Raw genomic sequence first — 20,817 nt, forward strand, 5'->3', positions numbered from 1 at the left:
TTCACATGCGGATGTGCAAACACTGTACATATTCAACGTTTAATATTTAAAATATTTTAATATTGTTGCTCTGCAGCTCCCCACATATCCCTGCTGTGGCAGTCATTCAAAACCAGTCCACGTCCTTTGGCGGACGGGGAGATTATCACCTGGAAATAAATGGTCACTAATGAGCTTTCACTGTCTAAGTGGGCTGCGTCTCTGGAGCCTGGTTCTCAGCACCAGCCCACCCGAGAGAGTCTGGTTTACTTCTTCTTGGGCACGCAAGAATCAGCAATGCTTAAAATCTTCTCATGCAGTTCTAAGATGTAGCCGGAGTTGAGATTCACTGAGAGCTAGGATAGACAAAGAACTAAAATGTGAGTTTTACATTCTAGAAACTCCCTGTATTTTCAGAGGAACAGAGATTTGAAGGCAACAAATGGGGTGTGAAGTGGGCCTGGAAGACCAGGTAGATTCTAGAAACTCCCTGTATTTTCAGAGGAACAGAGATTTGAAGGCAACAAATGGGGTGTGAAGTGGGCCTGGAAGACCAGGTAGATTCTAGAAACTCCCTGTATTTTGTAAAAGTAGGTTTTGTAGGCCTACTTCAGAGGGATGGAGGATGGAGCCTGTGAGAAGTCCCTGCCAGGAGAGAAAGAGCTCTTCTGGGCTGGGCTGGGCTGGGGTGAGAAGGACTGGAAGGAGTGCCCTCACTACTCTTCTGCACCCAGAGGGATTGAGAAGGTAGAGGAGTCCTGGGCCCCAGTTTTGTGGAGAACTAGCAGGTGTTGTGTCTGCATAATGAGGCCACCACCCAGCAGAAATGGTGTGTACAGAGAGAGAACCGTCTGAAGACGGTGACTGCCCGCCTCCACCTTCCCGTGAGCGCGGAGGGGACCCAGGATTCCTAGCATGTTCCAGTGAGGGGTTTGAAACATGGAGAGAGAGCATTCCTGTGTGGCTGCTGGGACCAGAGCCTGGCTCAGCCTTCTGGAGAGCCATTGGCACCACTGGTCAAATTAAGTGCATGCATATCCTCTGGCCCCACGACATTAATCCTGAGGTAGCTTATAAAGAAGTCCTCATGTAGGTCCATAGGGATCCAGCGCAAGGAACTCAGTTGATACTTAGAGTAAGTTGTGGTGGTGATGAGTTGGAGGCAATCTGGGTATCCGTGACTCAAGGAGTGGATTGGGCAAAATTAGGTGGCAGAGGCCTACGGAATACTGTGCGACAATTAGAACCAGAACACCAGAGGTGCCCGGAGCATGGACCTCACAGCAAGTGCTCAGTGAGATCAAGAAACACAAGTGAGCCCTAGCGGGTTTGGCTCAGGGGATAGAGCATCAGCCAGTGGACTCAAAGGTCCCGGGTTCAATTCCGGTCAAGGGCACCTACCTCGGTTGCAGGCTCCCTGCCCTGGTTGGGGCATGCGGGATGCAACCAATCGACAGCAGTGTTTCTCTCTGTCTCTCCCTCTCCCTTTTACTCTCTCTAAAAATCAATGTGAAAAATATCCTCGGGTGAGGAGTAAAAAATAAGTAAATAAATAAAGAAATTAATAAATAATAAATTTTTAAAAATGGAGTGAAGATCCACCTTTATTAAAGAAACACAGTGATATTTAACGCTCCTCACCTTGCATGCACACGTTGTAAGTGCAGGGTATGAGGGGTGGATTCTGGAATTGGTGGTGGAGGCAGCATCATTTTTCAATCTCTTCAAATCCCAAATAAAAACAGGCAGAGCAACTAAAGAGCAAAACCAAAAGTCCACAGGTACGTTTACAACAAAACTAGGTGCCAAGGGATCTCCAGGAGCCCCCAATACAAGTGGTGGTGCAAGCAAACCATCCACACAAGACTTCCAAGATAGCAAGTGCTTAGACAGGAGGAGGAAGAAGCCACAAGGGTGACGGAGGGACTAAGAGCAGCGAACAGGAACTCATTGGGGAGCAGGAGACCAACATGAGAACACACAGCTGAAACAGGGGAGGGCTGTGCCCTTCCCATCCTGGGTGAGCACAGAAGCCCATGGTGAGACACTCCACGGCCACCTTCCACCACTGGGAATGGGGTCAAAATTCAGGAAGATAAGGACAAAGAAAATAAAGAAGGAGAAGGTTCAGACCCATGTGGGGGAAGGGAGCAGAGCCTGGCTGTCCCCAGAAGCAAGCTGCCCAGGTTTATTAAGACTTGCCAACAACAGAGGAGGAGGCTCTGTGGACTACAAAACACTTTGTTGGCCCTGGTTTCGTTTGAACAGTTCAGGAAAACTAATTTCACATAAAAATTAGCCACAGAGCTCAGTTGGTGTGGCTCAGTGTTTGAGCATCAACCTATGAACCAGGAGGTCACGTTCAATTCCCAGGCAGGGCACATGGCTGGGTGCAGTTCGATCCCCAGTAGGGGGCATGCAAGGAGGCAGCCGATGGATGACTCTCTCTCATCACTGATGTTTACTTGTATCTCTCTCCCCGTCTCCCTTCCTCTCTCTGAAATCAATAAAAACATATTTTAAAAATAAAATATAAAAAATTAGCCACAGAAAATATCAAGGTCAAATCACATACATTTTCAAGAGAAAAAGGAATATGAAGAACATACATATCTCCTGTAAATACATACACGAGAGCCCTTTCAACAGACACAGATTAAACTTGTCAGAGAGGCTGCTTATTGAGGAGGAAAAGCAAGGTGGGTGGAGAGTGGAGATAAAGGAAAGTAAGGAAAGAAACAAGAAATAGCCTTATTTCTTCCAATAATGATAAAAACAAAGAACTATGGGGGCAGGGATAGAAGAGGTGACCTGTGAACACAACCCTCAGGAGTTAGGGTTTCTGTAAAGTTAGAGGTCATTAAGAGCATCGTCCAGCTTCCTAAGGGCCTGCTAAGAGAAGAGCAAGATGACCCCAGAACCCAGGCTCTGGGGTGGGCGGACTCAGCCAACAGTAGTGATGGGAGTTGCTGAAACTCAGAAGCCCCAGCAGGAGTCAAGGTAGGGTCAAGTCAAGTGCATGGGAAAGAGGACCCCAGGCCCCACTGTGCTCAGTACCTGCCTCCACGGGTGGCTCCCGCAGCCGTGAGCCATTAGAAGTTTAGTAAAATCAGAGGACAAGCTCCAGAGATGAGCCACTGACCAGGCTCCCCTGCCCCCCACCACCCCCTCCCGAACCACCCCCACCCCCCGCCCCCATTGCCCCAAGGCAAGAGCTTCCCCTGTGTTCAGACACCTATCAGGGAAGAGGAGACAGACAACATTTGAGAAGGAAGAGGCTGGACTTGGAGCTTAAATGATCAAATATTTGCTAGAAAGCAACCATGTTAAATTGAAAGAGACTCCTAAAGCCAAGATGACGGGATTATCTTTCATTAGAAATTTTTAGGCGTTTTTTTTTCAGATATTAACAGGAAATAGAGGTCCAGAGTAAAACGAAATCACTTACAAAAACAAGTAAATGAGTTACACCTGTTACATATCATTCACGCACAATTTAAATGTCTAAAGAAGATAAAAATACAAGTCTGGACACAGATCCGGGTTTCTCATCATGGGCACTATTCTATTGGCATCTTGAGGCAGATGAGTGTCTGCCGTGGGCTGTCCTGTGTGCTGTGTCTGCCGTGGGCTGTCCTGTGTGCTGTGTCTGCCGTGGGCTGTCCTGTGTGCTGTGTCTGCCGTGGGCTGTCGTGTGTGTTGCAGGATCTCTAGAGCATCTGACCGCTGCAGAGCTGCAACAACCTAAATGCCTCCAGACCCCGGAAACTGTCTCCTGGGGCCCAATCACCCCCCGATTCCCTTGAGAGTCACTGACCTGGAGGTAGACCTCAAAGATCTCTAACTGATAACTGTAGAATAAAAGTTGTAGGAAAATAGTAATGTATGATATAATTTATGCAAAAAAGGTGAATTCCACAACAGTTTATATAAACATTATCATAATTTTGTAAAGATCTATTAGTGCAAGGATGTTGTTTGCTTTGTTCCTACTATAACCTCATGTGTGGAACTAGGCCCTCAATATAGTTGAGTAATCATTAGTGAAGATTATAACCCCAGGTCTAGCATGTATGGAATGCTGACACTATGCCTACCCCTGTGCGAAGAGTTTCATACACACTGGTTCATCCGATCTTCATAATAACTCTTTCCTGGAGGCACTTCCATCCTCCCCGTTTCATGGAGCGGGGACTTCGGCTGCAGAAGCTGAGTGTGTGCCCAAGGTCTCACGCTAGGAGGCAGGACGGGAGAGGCACAGCCTCCTTTCCAATGTCAGTCCTGTGCGCAAGGCCTGTGTTCCTGTTGCCCTGCACGGCTCTCCCTACATGTGTCCCCGCTCCAGTGCATGTCCATATCCACCCCCTGGCCAGAGCTTCCCACGCAGGGGCCTGGAGGAAAGTGTGCACAGGCGTGGATGCGCACAGCCAGCTCCTGGCACAGGGCTTACTGTGCTCACGGCAGGACTCGGCCGTGAAGCCTGCGAGGCCTCTCGGAGGACTGCTGTTCCCAGGGGCCAAGGTCAGGTCTGCAGGCACCAACCTTGGTTCAAGAAGCAGTGGCTTCATCAGGGGCTGAACCCCAGGTGGCCTGAGGGTGGGGAGCAGTCGCACCTCTGCAAACAGAAACATGCTGTGGATAGGCCGACAGGGCCCCCAGGATTCAGTAAACCATCCAAGGAAAGTAGCACTAAATCAGGCAAATCCGAGTTTCCAATCAGGTCTCCCCCATCCCCACGCCCCCATCCCCAACCCCTGTGGTCTGTCCTTGAGCAAGGAAATCTCTCTTCAATGGTACGTGAACAAAGGGAACTACCTGGCTGGTGTCACAAGCTCAACCACCGGAGGTAACCACACAGGCCATTAACTCCTACCTGGGCAGGTCCCGGAGGGAAGTCATGTCCCAGGCCCAGGCCCGAGCTTCCTTAGTGAAACGTTAATCTTTACCTGAGCAAGCTCTGTCCATTGTTCTTGTGCATTGATAACACACCTTTAAAATGTCAAAGATCGCTTCTCAGCCTTTTGGCTAAGAGCGTGTCAAATGTCAGTAATTTTCCTTCTTAGCCTCAGAACAATTACAGGAAACTCGTGTTATCTCGTTCCCCGCACACCATCTCTACTCCCACTCGTTGTAATTGTTCCGTGTTAACTATCCCGCACCCACCAATGTAAAAGCACTGCTTTGCTTTCTCCTGCCTCCTTAATCCACCACCAAAGGATTTCACGTTTCCTTATTTTCTCCTTTGATACTAAATGTATAAAAAGAACTGCAACGCTGCTATTCCGGGAGCATTTTCTCCGTCCTTTGAGATTTTGCTTCCTCAGCCCTTGGCTCAAATACACTCTTTAAACCTTTCTTTAGGTTTGGGATTTCTTCCGTGGACAATAAAGTGGATTCACACTAGTATTACCCAAAGCTGGCCAAATGGAGTGAAATAATGCCAGGAAAGCAATGGCAGCTTCGACCATGGTGGCTGCTACTGCCAGGCTAGACACAAACCGAGCCTCGGCCTAAGCCACACGGGTCGAGGGGTGAGGCAGAAGCAAACAGCTGCAATGTGGAAACTGAGGCAGAAAGCAGCATACAGATCAGGACTCCTGATAAGGGCTAACGGGGACAGGTGCACCTGAGACAGCCCGCAGGTCCCCAGGCTCCTTGGGCACTGGGCATCAGAGGCAGTCCGACTAACTGCTGCGCCCCCTGGCGGGCCTCTGTAGAAAAAGGCAAGGCCAAGGTCAGGGGACAGAGTCCCCAGGGCAGCAGCCCTTCCTCGTGGTTGTGGTTGCACGTGGTGAGGATGAGAAGGCGAGGAACACCGAAGGGAAGATGAGCGGCAGCATAGCCAGTCCAGGTTTGCGCCCACTCTCCCAGTGTCACCCCTTAGTATGCAGGCAGGCTGTTTCCGGCCACAGCTCCTGACGCCTCTGCTACTGCTGTGACACACACGTCCGTGGGTGTGCTACTGACCTCCCCCCACTCACCCCCTGCAGCCCACACAGATGCTCCCAAACACTGCCAGCAGCTTCACATTTGCTATCAAAATAGTTACTTCACAAGCAGCCCTTCTGAAAGGGAAGGGGAGGGGACGGGAGGGGAGGGGAGGGGAGGGGAGAGGAGGGAAGGGGAAGGGGAAGGGGAAGGGAAAGGGGAAGGGGTAGGGGAGGGGAGGGGAGGGGAGGGGAGGGGAGGGGAGGGGACGGGAGGGGAGGGGAGGGGAGGGGAGAGGAGGGAAGGGGAAGGGGAAGGGGAAGGGAAAGGGGAAGGGGGAGGGGAGGGGAGGGGAGGGGAGGGGAGGGGAGGGGAGGGGAGGGGAGGGGAGAGGAGGCACTTTAAGCATACATTTAAAGGACGCTGTCCCATAATGGGCCCATAAATCCATGTGTTAGCAAAAGCTAGAGCAGGCCTGGGATTTTGTTCCCAGCCCCTCCTCCGCCTCCATGCCGGTCCCTGAAATCATTAGCTCAGAGCTGAACCTCAGTAACCAAATGAGCTCCTTGGATTTCTGTCAGGGCTTCTCCCCGAAAGGAAAGAAATGGAGGCAGCCCAGGCACGACCTTTTACTTTTGATGGGTCTCAATCCATCTGATGTGCGTATTTCTCACAGCTCTCACTGCGGCTACGCCTCGCTGGCTGACAACTCCTCCGTTACTGCTGAGCTATTTCTCATTCATTTCTGTGACTTTTCTTTCTTATTGCCATGCTTTCCAGACGAGGTCATTAAGGAGGCTGGAATTATTAAGCTCTTCATTCTCAAGAGTTTCTCAAAGCATTGGAAAGCCACGGAGATAGTGATGAATGAGCTGGAAAGCCTTCATTTTTATAACTCCAAATGAAATTTCACCACCACGGCTAACTGCTGAGACAGGGCTTCCCTGGACAAGCGTCTTGGTTCCAGATGTATTTATGCACAAGAGGCAATTTCCATGCCCACGACTGCCTGCTCCAAGCTGACACGCCAGGTTCAAATCACTAACTGAGGGTTGCAACTACCGGCAAAATGACTTCTGAAGTGTCTACACAGGACCCTGTGTAGCCCTACCCTCAACTGGAAGTATGAACTTAGCACTCGATTCGTGCCAGTCTTGCTGACCGTGCTGCCAGTTTCACTAGGAGACAGGACAGGTTATTTCCCTCTCCGTGGTGGCCATCGATTGGTCTTGCCCATTCAGGACCATCTGTCCTTCCGCTGGATAGGGTTTGGTGATCTTCTTGAAAAACCACACCTTCTCACTCAGTCTATGCAGTTGCCATGGATGAACTCTGCCCCACAACAGGGATGGTCATATGACTCAAGCCTAGCCAATCAGAGAGCTCATTCCTCTGGCCACAGTGATTGGTTCAAGAGTGGGCCTGTGTCCAAACCAGACCCAACAAGCCAGAATATGGGGACTAATATTGGGAATACTGGCTTTGAACTAGGAGAATGCAGGCATGGAGCCACAGCTGATGTGATGCTTGAGAATGAAAACAATATGGGAGTGACGAAGTCAAGAGCTGGAGTGAGGCGGGGTCCTTAGCCTGGATCAAGCAAGACCTGAAGCTGGACCGACCTTTGGATTTTTCAGTCCTATGACTTACTAGCGTTCCCGTTGCAGGAAAAATCCTGCAATAGGGTTTCCTGCTGCACTCTACACCGCCCTGCCTGCTCTCCTCCCTTGTCCCCCGTCCTGCCTTCTCCGCCAGCCCCCCTGCTTTTCTCCCTTCTCCACCAGCCCGCCCGCTCTTCTTCCTTCTCCCCTGGCCCCACCTCCACTCTTCCCTTCTCCCCTGGCCCCGCCTGCGCTCCTCCCTTCTCCCCCGGCCCTGCCTGCTTTTCCCTTCTTCCCCGCCCCACCTCCACTCCTCCCTTCTCCCCCGCCCTGCCTTCTCCGCCAGCCAGCCTGCTTTTCCCTTCTCCCCTGCCCTGCCTTCTCCGCCAGCCTGCCTGCTTTTCTCCCTTCTCCCCCGGCCTCGCCTCCGCTCCTCCCTTCTCCTCCCCCCGGCTTGCTTGCTTCTCCGCAGCTTTGCTCCCTTCTGCAGCTCTTGGCTTCTTTCTATGCTGTCTTGGTATGCAAATTAGCCGCCATCTTTGTTGGGGTAATTTGCATACTCGTCCTGATTGGCTGGTGGGTGTGGCTTGGGCGTAGAAAAGGTGTGGTCAATTTGCATATTTGTCTATTATTAGGTAGGATTATATTGGTTTGATTTTCTGTTAATTGCAAGTGAATGTAAGTTATGCAAGGGCAGGGAAGTTATCACTTTTGTTTTCCATCACATTCCCTGTACTTAGCACAGTACCTAACACACAACAGAAGCTTAATATTAATAATCAGCCAATTGATTATTTAAATGCCTTACCCAGGGAGCCTGTCTCCTAGTGCCCCTGCCCAGGTAACTCAAAAATCCGAAACACTGCAAGGTCCTGCTTCACTCCATTTGTTGCATGAGGACTTGGCAGTGTCTGGAGAGTGGGAGCCGCCTTCAGGAATTCTATGGGAGGGGTGGTGCTGACCTCAGGAGGAGCAGACACTTGTCCCGCCAGGAATAACGCATGGCAGCCTTTCGAAACAGCTGCCCCAACAGCTGCCCCGTGATCTAGAGGAGGCTGGTGTCTCCCAAAGGGACAGCCATCTCTTCATCCTCAGGGAGACACCCTGGCCTAGGGAAAAACTAACCCCCCCCCCCAGCACTGTGTGCCCTAGGGCAGTTACTTAACCTTTGGGGTCTCTAATCCTCACCTGTGGGATGGCCTCAAGGCTGCATTGCATCACAAATAAGAACATGGACCACCAGGGTTTGAATCCCGCCACCCCCGCTTTCAACCAGTGAGCCACAGGCACATAGCCTCCCTTCTCTGTGCCTCAGTCCCTCAACTGTCAAATGGGCTAATGCTGGTAACAAGTGCAGAGAGACATGGTGAGGATTAAATACGTTAACGTGTGTGAAGCACACATAAGAGTGTCCGTACACGGTATCGTTACCTCTCCCAGAGAGTAGCGTGAGGAATAAATGCAATATTGGAAGCTTCATGTTCACTTGACACAAGGTCAGCGCAAAGTAATGTTCAATAAATGATCAGTGAAAACATAAAAGCCAGCGTGACCCCACAGGTGCAGCCAATCCATCACACCCACGGATACCGGCCAGTGACACCTGGAGTGGAACAAGGTCAGGTGACCTCTGTGTACCTCCAGATGGACACAGCCCCAGACAGGGTGCAGGGCTGGGAGCAGAGCAGGGAGCTGGGTCTCAGCCTCTCTCATCCCCTCCGCCACACCCCCTCATGCAGGACGAGTCTGCGCACTGGCGGCAGCCCTGCCCCTCGCCACCTTCCCAGGCCAGATGCCCTCTGGCAGAGAAGCAGGGAGACAGGGAGGAGACATTAACGACCTAGATTTTCCCGGAGGGACTGAGTTAACCAAACAGACTCCGCCATGGAAGAGGATGAAGTTAAAACAGACTCGAGTTTATTTTCTCCCCAGCTACATGCAGGGGAGAGAGGGGAGCTGATAGCTTCATGGGATCAGAGAAATTGTAGAAAATGGTGGAACTGCATTTCTTTGTGCACTTAAATAAGCTTGCCACGCGGCTGCACAAATGTTGGTAGCACCCACCGTCTGCAGCGGAGACAGGGTATCCGTGATGATTGCAGGAGAAAACACTCATTGGTTACACACGTGAGCCATGTTGATCCCTGCAGGACCCCTGGTAGGGCCTCCTCCTGCCTGTGCACCCCTGGGGCTGGCGAGAGGAGTGTGGCTCAAGGCCCAAAAGCAGCAGCATTACTTGTCATGGACCCTGTAAGCAGGTGGCTCTGGCATGTGGCTCTATAAAGAACTCAGCTACTAAACCGAGGGCGCTCTGAGTCTGAGAAACTCTGAACAATTCGTATAAATATTCGTGAGTCCTCACCCTCAGGCAGGCTCCTCAACCACTCAGTGTGGGACTTGGTGCTCTAGCACCATTGGCCATTGTGTGCTTCTCGGACGAGTAGAGAGAGAATCTCGCCTGGTGGGAAGGGGTAGGGGGGATTCCTGAAATCTGCTCTAAGCCCATCACACTGGACCCCCCACAGCTTCATGGGCCTGGCTGAGGGGCTGCCAGCCTCAGTTTACACGCCCCTGCAGTGGGTGCTCACCACGCCCAGAGGGAGCGTGTTCTCGCTCAGGGCGCTGAGGGCTAACAGGTCAGACTGAACCCAAGGCAGCCCCTGGCGGTTCCCACCAGGCATTGCGTGTCCTGGCCCGGAGGCCCCGTACAGGATGGAGGGCCTTAGTGGTTGAAGACAGTGGCTGTGTCCCCCACCCCAAGCCTTCCTGCTCAACCCCATGCCTCCTCACGAGAATGTGAGGCCAAGGGCCTGGGTGGGCTGGAGCCCTGGGTGCCAGGCTGGGGTGAGCTTACCCTGGGGAGCGGTGGGAAGCTAGACTCCGGGGCCTGGCGCACAGAAAGCCCAGGCAGCTTCCTGGGGGTGAAGAAGGGTCCGCCTGGGATAGGAACTTCCCAAAGTCCGGGAGGTAGGAGGAGACTTTGTAATCACCAGAAGTATGATGAGACTATCAGAAGATGATTAAGGCAATTCCATCAACAGAAATCACAGCTTTGTTTATTGTTACCCTTGCTTCTTAAAATCCAGACAGAAGATAAAAAATCAGTTCTGTGAAATCCAAGTCATCTGGGTCCCCCAACCCCTGTTCCTTCCGCACATTTTAGTTACCCACCCTGTGGGTCAGAAACCAAAGAGAGCTCATCAGAACACCCACACTAAAAGGCCAGGTCGCTAGGAGACACAGGGACTGGAGTCAAGAACACAGAACTATAGCCAGATAGATGGAAAGAGTTAAACTCTTGTGGCCACTGATGCTTTCTTAAAGCAGAAAATCACTTCACTCTTCTTTGTGACCCTTTTTTGAGACTTTATAGCCAGTGCACCATTTTTTTTTTTTAAAGAAGAAAAAAAAGATTCCTTTATTTCTTAGCTGGAACAGCTTAAGCAAGAACTTAAGGGAAAAGTAGGTCGACTGACCTACTTCTGTCCTGTTTAGAAATGTTGCATTTGGGATCAGAGCTGGTGGAAAATTTCCATTCCAAATTCTGCGCGCGAGGAAAATGATCAATCTGATTTGACACGATGGATCAGGACACGCTAACAATCCTTCCAAATAGCCCGTGAGTTACCTCTCACGGCCTTGAAGGGACATTTCAAAATGAGTACCCTCTCACGATGAAAGAACACACAGACTTGCGCTTATTTTTAGAGGAAATAAGTATCATCCTCCTTTCGTGTACAGTCATTTGATGTCGACCTTCTCTTTCCTTCCAAGTGATAGCCCTGTACGAGGCCACAATCCACACGCTTCCAATACCGATGTGCATCTCCAAAGGCTACCGCGTTCACTATTCCATGTAACAAACGGGAGCATGTATCGCATGCCACACATGCTCTAAACACTTTATAACATTAATGCACCCAATCCCCATCACACCACTATGAAGTCGGTATTATTACTTTCTCTGCCTCTGGGTTCTTCAGCTTTTCCTTGCTTAACATGGATCTAGTGCCTGGATCCACACTGCCAGGTCCCAATTCTAGCTGCCACCTCTAGTCACCGGAGTTTCCTATTCTCCCACTGACCTTGGGAGCCAAGGACAGGGGCCTGAGCTGGCTCCCTCTCTGCCCCTCAGCCTGGACCCCCTAGCTCCTGAGAATCATCACGAAGACCAGGCCAACTCGAAAGACTGCAGTGCAGCGTTGGGGGGGGGGGGGATCGCCAACGGGCAGCACGGGCCAGCCAGTCCAACCCCGTCCTGGTCATGCAACTCAGAGAAGTGACCTCCCAGTGCATGTGGTTAGGGGTCGAGCCTACACTCCACTCCCACTCAGCACTGTCTCCCAGGGCACAACCCTTCCCACCTCTCTGGGGGCTGCCTCCCTGCAGGACAGCCCGGTGCGCCGGCCCCTTACCTGCAGGACTCCGGGAGGGCCATGCAGAGGGGTCACCACTGCCGGTGCCTCAGCCCCTGGACCAGACGCTACCAGCAACAGAGAAACAAGCAAGGCCAAGCCCTCAATCCTCAGCCCACAGACTCCCGCGCCCTGGCCAACCTCTGCAGGGCTCCTGACCCCTGAGCAAACTTTGAGGGCCCCACAGGGCCGTGGGCAGGCCCAGGGTCCTGGAACAATGACAGCAGAGCATGGTCTCAGGACCACACTGCAATGCAGATGCCAGGGCAGAGCGCCCAGGCCCCGACTCCCAGCCCCTGAGCAGGGCCCTGCAGGAAGAGTTCTCCAAGGCCGACCGCCATCCACTGCAGGGCTCCACTGCCCGCCATGCCCTGAGGGCAAGCCTCAAGACAGCCAGGGGCTGCTGCTGAGACAATCACCCAGGGGCCACATGGTGACTGTCTTCTAGAAGCAAAGCTCAGGAAGAGAAATGGGTTTCAACTGTGCCACTGGACAAAATTATTAATTTTAGGTACATGTTGAAGTCCAAAAATAGATTCTCCCCACCCCCCACAAAGCTGAGCTTACACGCACTCCCTTTTCTCTGGAGTATTTTTAGATTACTCGAAGTCTCTCTTAAAACCCCTGGACCGTAACAATGAGCGAAGGAGAAGAGAGGAATGACCTTGCCACTTTATCTCTCTTTTTAACAGAGGAAACTTTATCAAGAACCCCGAGGCAGCAGCAGGCAGCTAGATCTGCACCCATCTCCCCACACTCTGCTCCCCCGAGGAGTGACCCCACTCCTGGCGGTTGACCTCAGATGCCAGGAGAGGTCAGCTGTCACACTGACATGGCTCATTCAGGGGGGGCAAACCACACTCGTGGGCCTGAATTTCATAAGGATCCCGTGAAGTCCATGCTATCATCTCAGTTTCACAGATGAGGAATTCAGAGGACACAGCCAAGGTCACAGAGCCGCTCGATTCTAGAGCGGGCCGCATCGTCAGCTCCTTGTCCACACTGCTCTTTGCCTTGCACCACAGCACGGCCAACTGGGTTAGAGGGCCGGGAAGGAAATCTGAGTCACCTGCATCTGAAACCCAGATAATTAACCAGGCATGTTTCACCCAGTGGGGAGGACGGGGAGCATTTACATTAGGACTGTGACAGACTGCATTATTGGTTCAAATTCTCCCCCCCTCTCTGGCTTCACACCCTTGGCCATAGGGTTCTGCAGTTCCTCACACGAAAGGAACAGGATGTATTTTCCCACTCCTCCACTCGGTGACATACTGTGACAACGGTGTGAGGTGAAAGAGACCGTGCGCTGCTTCGGAGACTAGACCGCAAGAGTCAGCGTGCAGCCACTTGCCCTCCGGTCCCTGAGCAGAGCACACCTGGCACCCCTGGTCCTGGGAGGCACAGGAGAGAAGCGTGGAGCAGAGTCACCAGCCAAGACGCCCAGCCACCACCAGCCAACCTCCAGCAGAGACTCCCTCACAGCCGGCCTGTGGCTTCCTCTCCGGAAGAATTAGTACAGGTGTCCTACTGGGAATGCTATCAGGGAATTCCCACCCTGGGAAAGAAGTCGGACCGGACCAGGGGTTCCAGACTCTGGAATTTTAGGTCTGAGTGAAGTTACGCTAAAGAATTGGGAATCCAACATGAAGCTGCTACCTTTTTGCTTCTGAGCAAAGGTAACACAAAAATAACTACTGCTTACCATAAGCGCCATCAAGCCATAAAATACAGGACATGTTGACACTAAACTGAGGAAGGAATATCATCTTCGAGTATGACTTGGTCCTTGCCAAGCAGAGAGAGTTGGCCACCCTCCATATGTGAGCCTATCTCTTTCGTCCTGTCACAGAGCAATGAAAACTAAATAGCTCCGGTCCACATATTAGCAACTTGCCTGCACGCTTTATGGCGGAGCTGCCAAAAGAACATGAAATCACTTACATAAATTGCGAAGCTGAAATCATGGTCTGTTTGGTCCGGGACAATATAAAACCTTTGGAGTTGTTTTTTAATCAGGATAGAAAATAAAGCTCAAGCCCTGGCCGGTGGCTCAGTGGTTGGAAGCATAGTCCCATACACTGAAAGGTTGCGGGTTTGATCCCCAGTCAGGTTGTATATGGGAGGCAGCGATCAATGTTTCTCTCTCACATTGATCTTTCTCTCTCTAAAAATCAATAAAAACATATCCGCAGGTGAAGATAAAAAGAAAAAGCTAACGATAAATGTGAGCACCTCTGTCTTTCCTTCTCCATTGTCTGCCTCAAGCCTCAGAGCAACCTGTGTCCTGCCCAGCCCCCACCCCACAGAAGTGTTAGTTGCGCTACACAGGTGCCTAAGATGCTAGTGCTATGCTTTCAAGAGTATAAGAATGTGTGGATGAAAAAGAAAGCGGCGATTCAAGCGGGAGCTCTCTGAGGGCTACAGGGACAAGTAATGGGTCAGAGGTGAGAGGTAGTGAATCCCGGGACCAGCTCCAGGGAAGCGTGGCTAAGTCACTCAGGGAAGTGGACTGTCTTCTTTCTGAGCATAAAGAGCCTCCATCTCCTGTGGGATGTGTGGAGGCCAGGGGGTAAGAAGGGGTCTAAAAGCGGGTGATGGATGTAATAGACTCTATTCCCACACCACACGTGCCAAGCTGGCTCTGGACAAAGAAACCTGGGCAGCAATGGCACGTGTCAGTTCCAGGCAGAAGCCTTGGGAACCGGCATGAGGTTTGCCACTCTTTTCCCTTTGTCACGAGACCACTAGAGTTTCCAATAGACCATTAGAGTTTCCAATAGACCATTAGAGTTTCCAATAGACCATTAGAGTTTCCAATAGACCATTAGAGTTTCCAATAGACCATTTGAGTTTCCAATAGACCATTAGCGTTTCCAACAAAGGCAGCTCCTTCAGTCTGAGGTCCATATCAAATTCCACATGCGAATGGCTGTGTAACATGGGTGTGTAAGAAACCTCTGGGTTGGTGGAAGTCACTGAGACTTTGGGATTATTTGTTACTGTGGCAGAACCATGCATAATCTGACTGATACACGGGGATGCCATGAATTGAGTTGAAGAGCTCAACAACAGTGCAACAGAGAAAAACAGTGAGTTTGTCTTGCCCTTGTTTTGGGGAAGATGAAAAGCAGAAATGAAATCTTCCATCACCACTTATTAGGCCCCAATAAATTTAATTTTAAAAATAAATAAATAAAATTTAAAACGAAAAGCAGAGGTGAGGGTTGAATACAGAGATGCTAAGGCATGGGTAGGGCTCTGGCCCCAGTGAGCACATGGCACCCAGGAAGGCTAGCCTAAACTCTCACATGTGGCTCTGGGTTTTCTGATTGCTCTCGGCTCAACCTCACTCACGGGGCCCTGAGGGGCCTCACACACCCACCAGGGTCCAATGCAGAGAAGCAAGGGCTGTTCTTTGGAATCTGAAAGACTGGAGTCTCATCCCAACTCTGGCCCTTCATTTCTGCCTTCTCCCATTCCTCATGGGTCCTTCCTATGGCAGGCTTAGGGGAAATGGACAATGGCCTGAGTTTCACAGGCTTACAATTAGATAGGAGAACAGACACAAGCAAATAAGGAGATAAATGCCAGTTGGTGAAAAACATTAAATAAACACAGTGAATGGAGAAAAATTGGTGAAGGCTGCTTTGGGTAAGGGGTTCAGGGAAGGCCTCTTTGAGGAGGAGCTATTTCAGATGAAAAATGGGAATGTGTTAGGCATGCAAGAAACTAGGGAAACAGCAAGTGCAAAGGGCTTGAGGTGGGAAAGAAAATGGCTTGTTCGAGGAACAGGAAAAAGCCAGAGCTGCGAAAGCAAGGAAACAATTGTGGCTTGAGGCCAGAAGCGGACCTTGTGGGCCCCAGCATGGAGTTGGAAGTTCATTGCCAGTGTGAAGGGAAGCAGGGGGTAATGAGCAGGGAGTGCCAGGACCTGGTTTCTGGTTAAAATAGTCTCAGGATGCTGTGCGGAGAGTGACTTGTACAAGGGCCAGAATGAAAGAGACAGACCAGTGAGGACACTCTTGCAGCCTGCTGGTGCTCTGTGACCTTTGTGTCCTTGGGCAATCCCTTAACAGTGCTACGTCTCAGTCGTCCCATCTGTAGAGTGTGCCTACTGTCTGCACTTCTTAGTTCACAAACTCTTTGGCCTCCTGGAGGTGGGCGGGAATGAAGGTACACATGGCCTTGCTCACCCCTGCATGGTTCCTTTTAATCACTCCAGCTGCCTTTCCTGGAACTAGAGCCATGTCCTGAACTTGCCTGCGAGGGTCTTCCAGAATCTCAAGACCCCATATTCTCCAGTGCCTACCGTGACAATGGGTTCATCTCTCCAACTGGATGGAATTGAGAACACCTAGAAGCTGGCCAGGAAATCAAGACAATTGCAGGGAAAATACAGGGTAATGTGGAGGCCATTCAAGCTTCCAGGAGGCCAGCAGAAGGGAAAAAGAGGCAGATAAATGTCAGACAGGTGCTAATTATGGCAAGAGAGATCAATCCTGACCAGGGGAGTCCTCAGGCAAACGTGGGCTCAACATTGATGAGGGAGGGAGCAAGGCCAAGACACAACTTATCCAGAGAACCTGACAGCCTGGCCAGGCTGCTGGACAGTGAGAGACCACATGGAGCAGAGAAGAGCTGTCTCAGCAGAGCCTACCCTGCATAAGCCAGCCCCGGCTGACCTGACAGCTGTCTGGTGACACATGAGCAAGCTCAGCTCAGATCATCTGAGGCTGGCCCCTCTGAGAAAAACTGCCTAGTTGACTCGGAAACTCATAAATCATGAATGCTTCTTTATTTTAAGCCACTGAGCTTGGAGTTAATTTGTTACACAGCAATCGCTGACTGATACAGAGGGTATGATGGCCAGCGGCCCTTCCTATTTCCCTGTAGCAGGCCTCCACTAGCATCCCACTCCTGTTTCCCTGTTCGAGTCCTCTACATGTTCAGCTCACTGGACTGGGTCATGAGCCATGAACTTGACTTTACAAGTTTCTTTGTGACCTTAGAAAAATGTCTTCCCCTCTCCAAGCCTATTTTCTTATCTGTAAAAATGAGGCAACAAAATACTTTCAGGAGCCTCCCAGCTCTCAGGTTCTACGTTTGGAAAACTCTGACCTCCTCATGCAGCCATTCTGTCATTTACTCAGCAAGCATTTGCTAGGAGCCTGCTGAGGACCAGGCCTCGGCCAGGTCTAGGGACGCAGGCTCAGTCAACAAGATGCGGACCCGGCCCACCGGGAACTCCACTGAGAGCTCACTGTCTTGTGAGTGTAGAGAGGATGCCTCTGAGGAGCCCTGGGTGGCCAAGGTGAGAGCAGTGGGCAAGAGCCGTGTTCATCCCTTCCCAGCAGAAAGAGGGATGCACATTCGGTACCCAGGTGCCGCAGCCTCCGGGCTCCTGCTCAGAGATCGGCCTTGGTGTCCTAAGGCCTCGAGAAAGGTCACTCTGTATTTCAGCACATGCCCTGAGGAAATGAGAACTGTGCCTTGACCTCCGCACACTCGATGTGCACGTAAATGACAGGAAGGGGACCTCTGTCCACTCAGTCTCACCCAAGGAAGCCAAGAGCGCTGACCCTTACCCCTGGGAGACGGGCTCATCTTTGTGGGAGAGTGAAATGAGCAGTCACAAGTCCTCTACTCCCCTGATTACAACAGCCCTGCCGACCTCCTTCCCAGTCTCCGGAAGAGGTGGGCCTGTGGGAGGTGTCTGTGGGGACCCGGCGCTGTCCTACCATGGAACCAGGGGGCGATGGATTTGGTGTTCCTCTCGAAGCCAGCTTGGCGAGGCAGCTGCTCCTCCTTGAACCAGCGGACTATGATTTCTCTGGAGACCGGACGCAGAGGGCGCTCCCAAGTCCTGCAGAGAAGAGAGGGGGAGCGAGGGAGGGAGAGTCAGGAGGGAGGGAGGCCACTGTGAGGACAAATAAGCACAGTGCCCACACTCAAGCCTGCGGAGGGGATGCAGTGAGTCCGGCACTCGAAGACACTTTGCAGATTCTAATGAACCAGCTGTGATTCTCGTTCCCCAAAGAACACTGTGATCACTTGCTGGGAAGAGAGCCACACAGGAGGGGGTGGGAAAGGGGACAGGCGAGGTGTCTGGGGGAAGGAAAAGGCACATTTTCCCTCAAGGATGGCCAGGTGTGAGCGTGAGCGTCCACGAAGGACCCTAATGTAACGGGAGCAAAATGATTAACGTGTGAGTGTCCTCCATCCCCCGCCCCACACCCGCTAAAGAGAATTCCAGTTCTGTCCCTCAGGTGCCCCTTCCCCAGCCTTCTCAGGGGACACCTGCCTTCGCCAGCTGCTCCCTGCTTCCATGTGGCAGAATCAGGACAGTGAACAGAGAGAAACCGAGAACCCCGACTGGCTGTGGCTGTGGCTGTGGCTGTGGCTGTGGCTGTGGCTGTGGCTGTGGCTGAGGCTGAGATTCACCACCAAGAAACAAAAAGGATAAGGACAGAGGAAAGTTGGGGGGACAGAGGACGGGGGACAGAGCACTGTGCTGGCTGACTTGATAGATTTGAAGGGGACCTGGGGAGGGGCTGAAGATAGTGAGCGTGAGATGAAGAGAGGCACTTGAAGAATTTATGAGTCACGAGTTACATATCGTTTATATTTTCTCACAATCAAGCCAAGATTTTAGTGTGTTTGTGTCTGAACTGTGGTTCTTGATGCGTATAGAGTCTGGGCCGCCGAACAGCCCTGTTGCACTGGAGCTACACCGACAGGAAGCACAGTTAGAGTTCGACAACATGGGACACGTACCAGGCAACCCCAGCTACCGGCTGAACGAACAGGTGGCAAGGCCACGTGCACTGGTCTGTGTGTGATAGCTACGTGAGAGCACAGCGTCTGACCAGCAGCCTCCGGCCCGGCCTGAGCAGCCTGGGAGAGTCTTCCTCTGTCGCTGCCACCCACCGATAGTGCTGGCATTTAGAATTCACCGTTTTTTATCAGACGAGCTGTCCCCGCACGTGCCCTGCATTTGCCCTGCACGAACACTTAGCTGCTGAGTTCAGCGCTTCCTTGCAAACCTCAGGATGAGGTCATATTTTCACTTGTCCTCAGATGAATCCCCTTACACGCATACACAGCAGCGAGCAGTGTGACGTGAGGAAAGGGTCACACGGAAGCCAGCGGGTGAGGTTCCATCGCACGGCTTACCGCCACCAGCCGTGGAGTTTGTTCCCAAAACATCCCCTTCCCCCGCTGCCTCCCTGGGAAATTCTGCACCCCACTACCAGCTCTGCTCCTGCTGACCCACACTTGGGGGTTCCCCTCACAGTAACCTCGGAGGCCCTGCCTCTTTATTACGCAGCACACAGCAGCCCTGCCCCAGCCTGGTGTTCCTCCTCATTCGCGTTCCCCAATCAGTAACTGCTCCAGGGAAAACGTGCCTGGTTGCGAGAACTCAGGTTCCTTAGAAGGCAAGAGGAGGCTATAAATAACAGCAAGAAAGACGGTTCCTCCCATCCCTCTGTTCTGAGCAGACTCGCCAGAGCAGGAATGCTGGGATGGTGCTGCGGGAAGTCACCCGGCCAGAAGCCTGACTCCTGCACCAGCAACAGCGTGTCTGCCCTCGGCACGGCCAGACCCGGGTGTGCCCAGGCTGCAGCGCTGAGCGCAGTGCGGTCAGGGACTGGGCCCCGGGGGCAGCCACAGCAGGAGGCTGATGCAGGGCCTCTCGGGCACTGGGTCTGCCGCCCCATCTGCATGGCCCCTGGCCCCCCTTGGTGGGAGCCGATGCTCCCCTACTGAGAGCAATGGCAGCCAGCCTGGAGCCCGCTGCACCGCGGCCCATGCAGCTCCATCACGTAGGCCTGCAGGACTAATCATCCGTTTCCTTTAAAATGACACATTATCCTTTTCCTGGGAAAATGCCAAGAAGGCTTTTCTAGCTATGTCTCCAAAGCCAGGAAACATGAAAGAGAACCTGACCTTGTAGAAGTCAGGAATTCCTGCATGACAGAAAACTTCATCAGAAAAACCAAGAATTCCCGCATGACAGAAAACTTCATGGCAAAAGGCAAAGGACAAATGGCAAACAGGGAAAAAGTGTTTATCACAAACAAAAGGATCCTCTCCCCTCATACTTATAGAGTTCTTAGAAATGGGGGATGAGGGAAAAATAATAACACAATAAAAACCGGGTAGAGGAAAGATGAGACAGATATGGAAATACCAGTGGTCCTTAAACAGATACAAAATACTTGACCTCGTCATAAAGAGAAATCAATTCCAAACTTTCACTATAAATGGGGGGGGGGGGGGGCTGTAATACAGAACCCTGTGTAGAACATGCAAAGTTTTATGCAAAAAAAAGAGAGACTATGGCTTCTCGTGTTGGCAGTTGCCAAAGGAAATGGCAGACACACTGAGAACAGGGGTTCCCTTGGGGAGAGGGCGCTGAGTAGAAGAGGACAAGGATGGGAGTGGGTCTTTCCTCCGTGTCTTTTTTAACTTCCTGGTTTGTGAATCACATAAGTGACAAGGAAGGGGAAAGGGAAAGAAGGATAGGAAGGAGGAAATTCAGACATGGTCCGTTCTCCCTACCTGCAGGGAGAGGAAGACACAGGGAATAAGTAATCCTAAATCCCAATTAAAGCAAAACTCAGGCAGCCGTCCATCACCTGGGTGGGGAATGGACTCTCTGCAGGTGAGCTGTGGTTCAGACAGCTGTCCATCACCTGGGTGGGGAGTGGACTCTCCGCAGGTGAGCTGTGGTTCAGACAGCTGTCCATCACCTGGGTGGGGAGTGGACTCTCCGCAGGTGAGCTGTGGTTCAGACAGCTGTCCATCACCTGGGTGGGGAGTGGACTCTCTGCAGGTGAGCTGTGGTTCAGACAGCTGTCCATCACCTGGGAGGCGGGGGGAGTGGACTC

At 51.8% G+C, this 20,817-nt stretch overlaps 1 protein-coding gene across 1 annotated transcript in view; it reads right to left on the bottom strand.

Annotated features, from left to right (window-relative positions):
- SH2D4B (SH2 domain containing 4B) overlaps positions 1-20,817 on the bottom strand; it is a 78,155-nt gene that overhangs the window by 9,402 nt on the left and 47,936 nt on the right. Inside the window, exon 6 of the mRNA XM_054728971.1 lies at positions 17,665-17,789. Coding sequence (XP_054584946.1) covers positions 17,665-17,789 — 125 coding nt within the window. The remainder of the gene's footprint in view (positions 1-17,664; positions 17,790-20,817) is intronic.

This window comes from Eptesicus fuscus, chromosome 17 (assembly GCF_027574615.1).
Source record: "Eptesicus fuscus isolate TK198812 chromosome 17, DD_ASM_mEF_20220401, whole genome shotgun sequence".
Classification (NCBI taxonomy): Eukaryota; Metazoa; Chordata; class Mammalia; order Chiroptera; family Vespertilionidae; genus Eptesicus; species Eptesicus fuscus.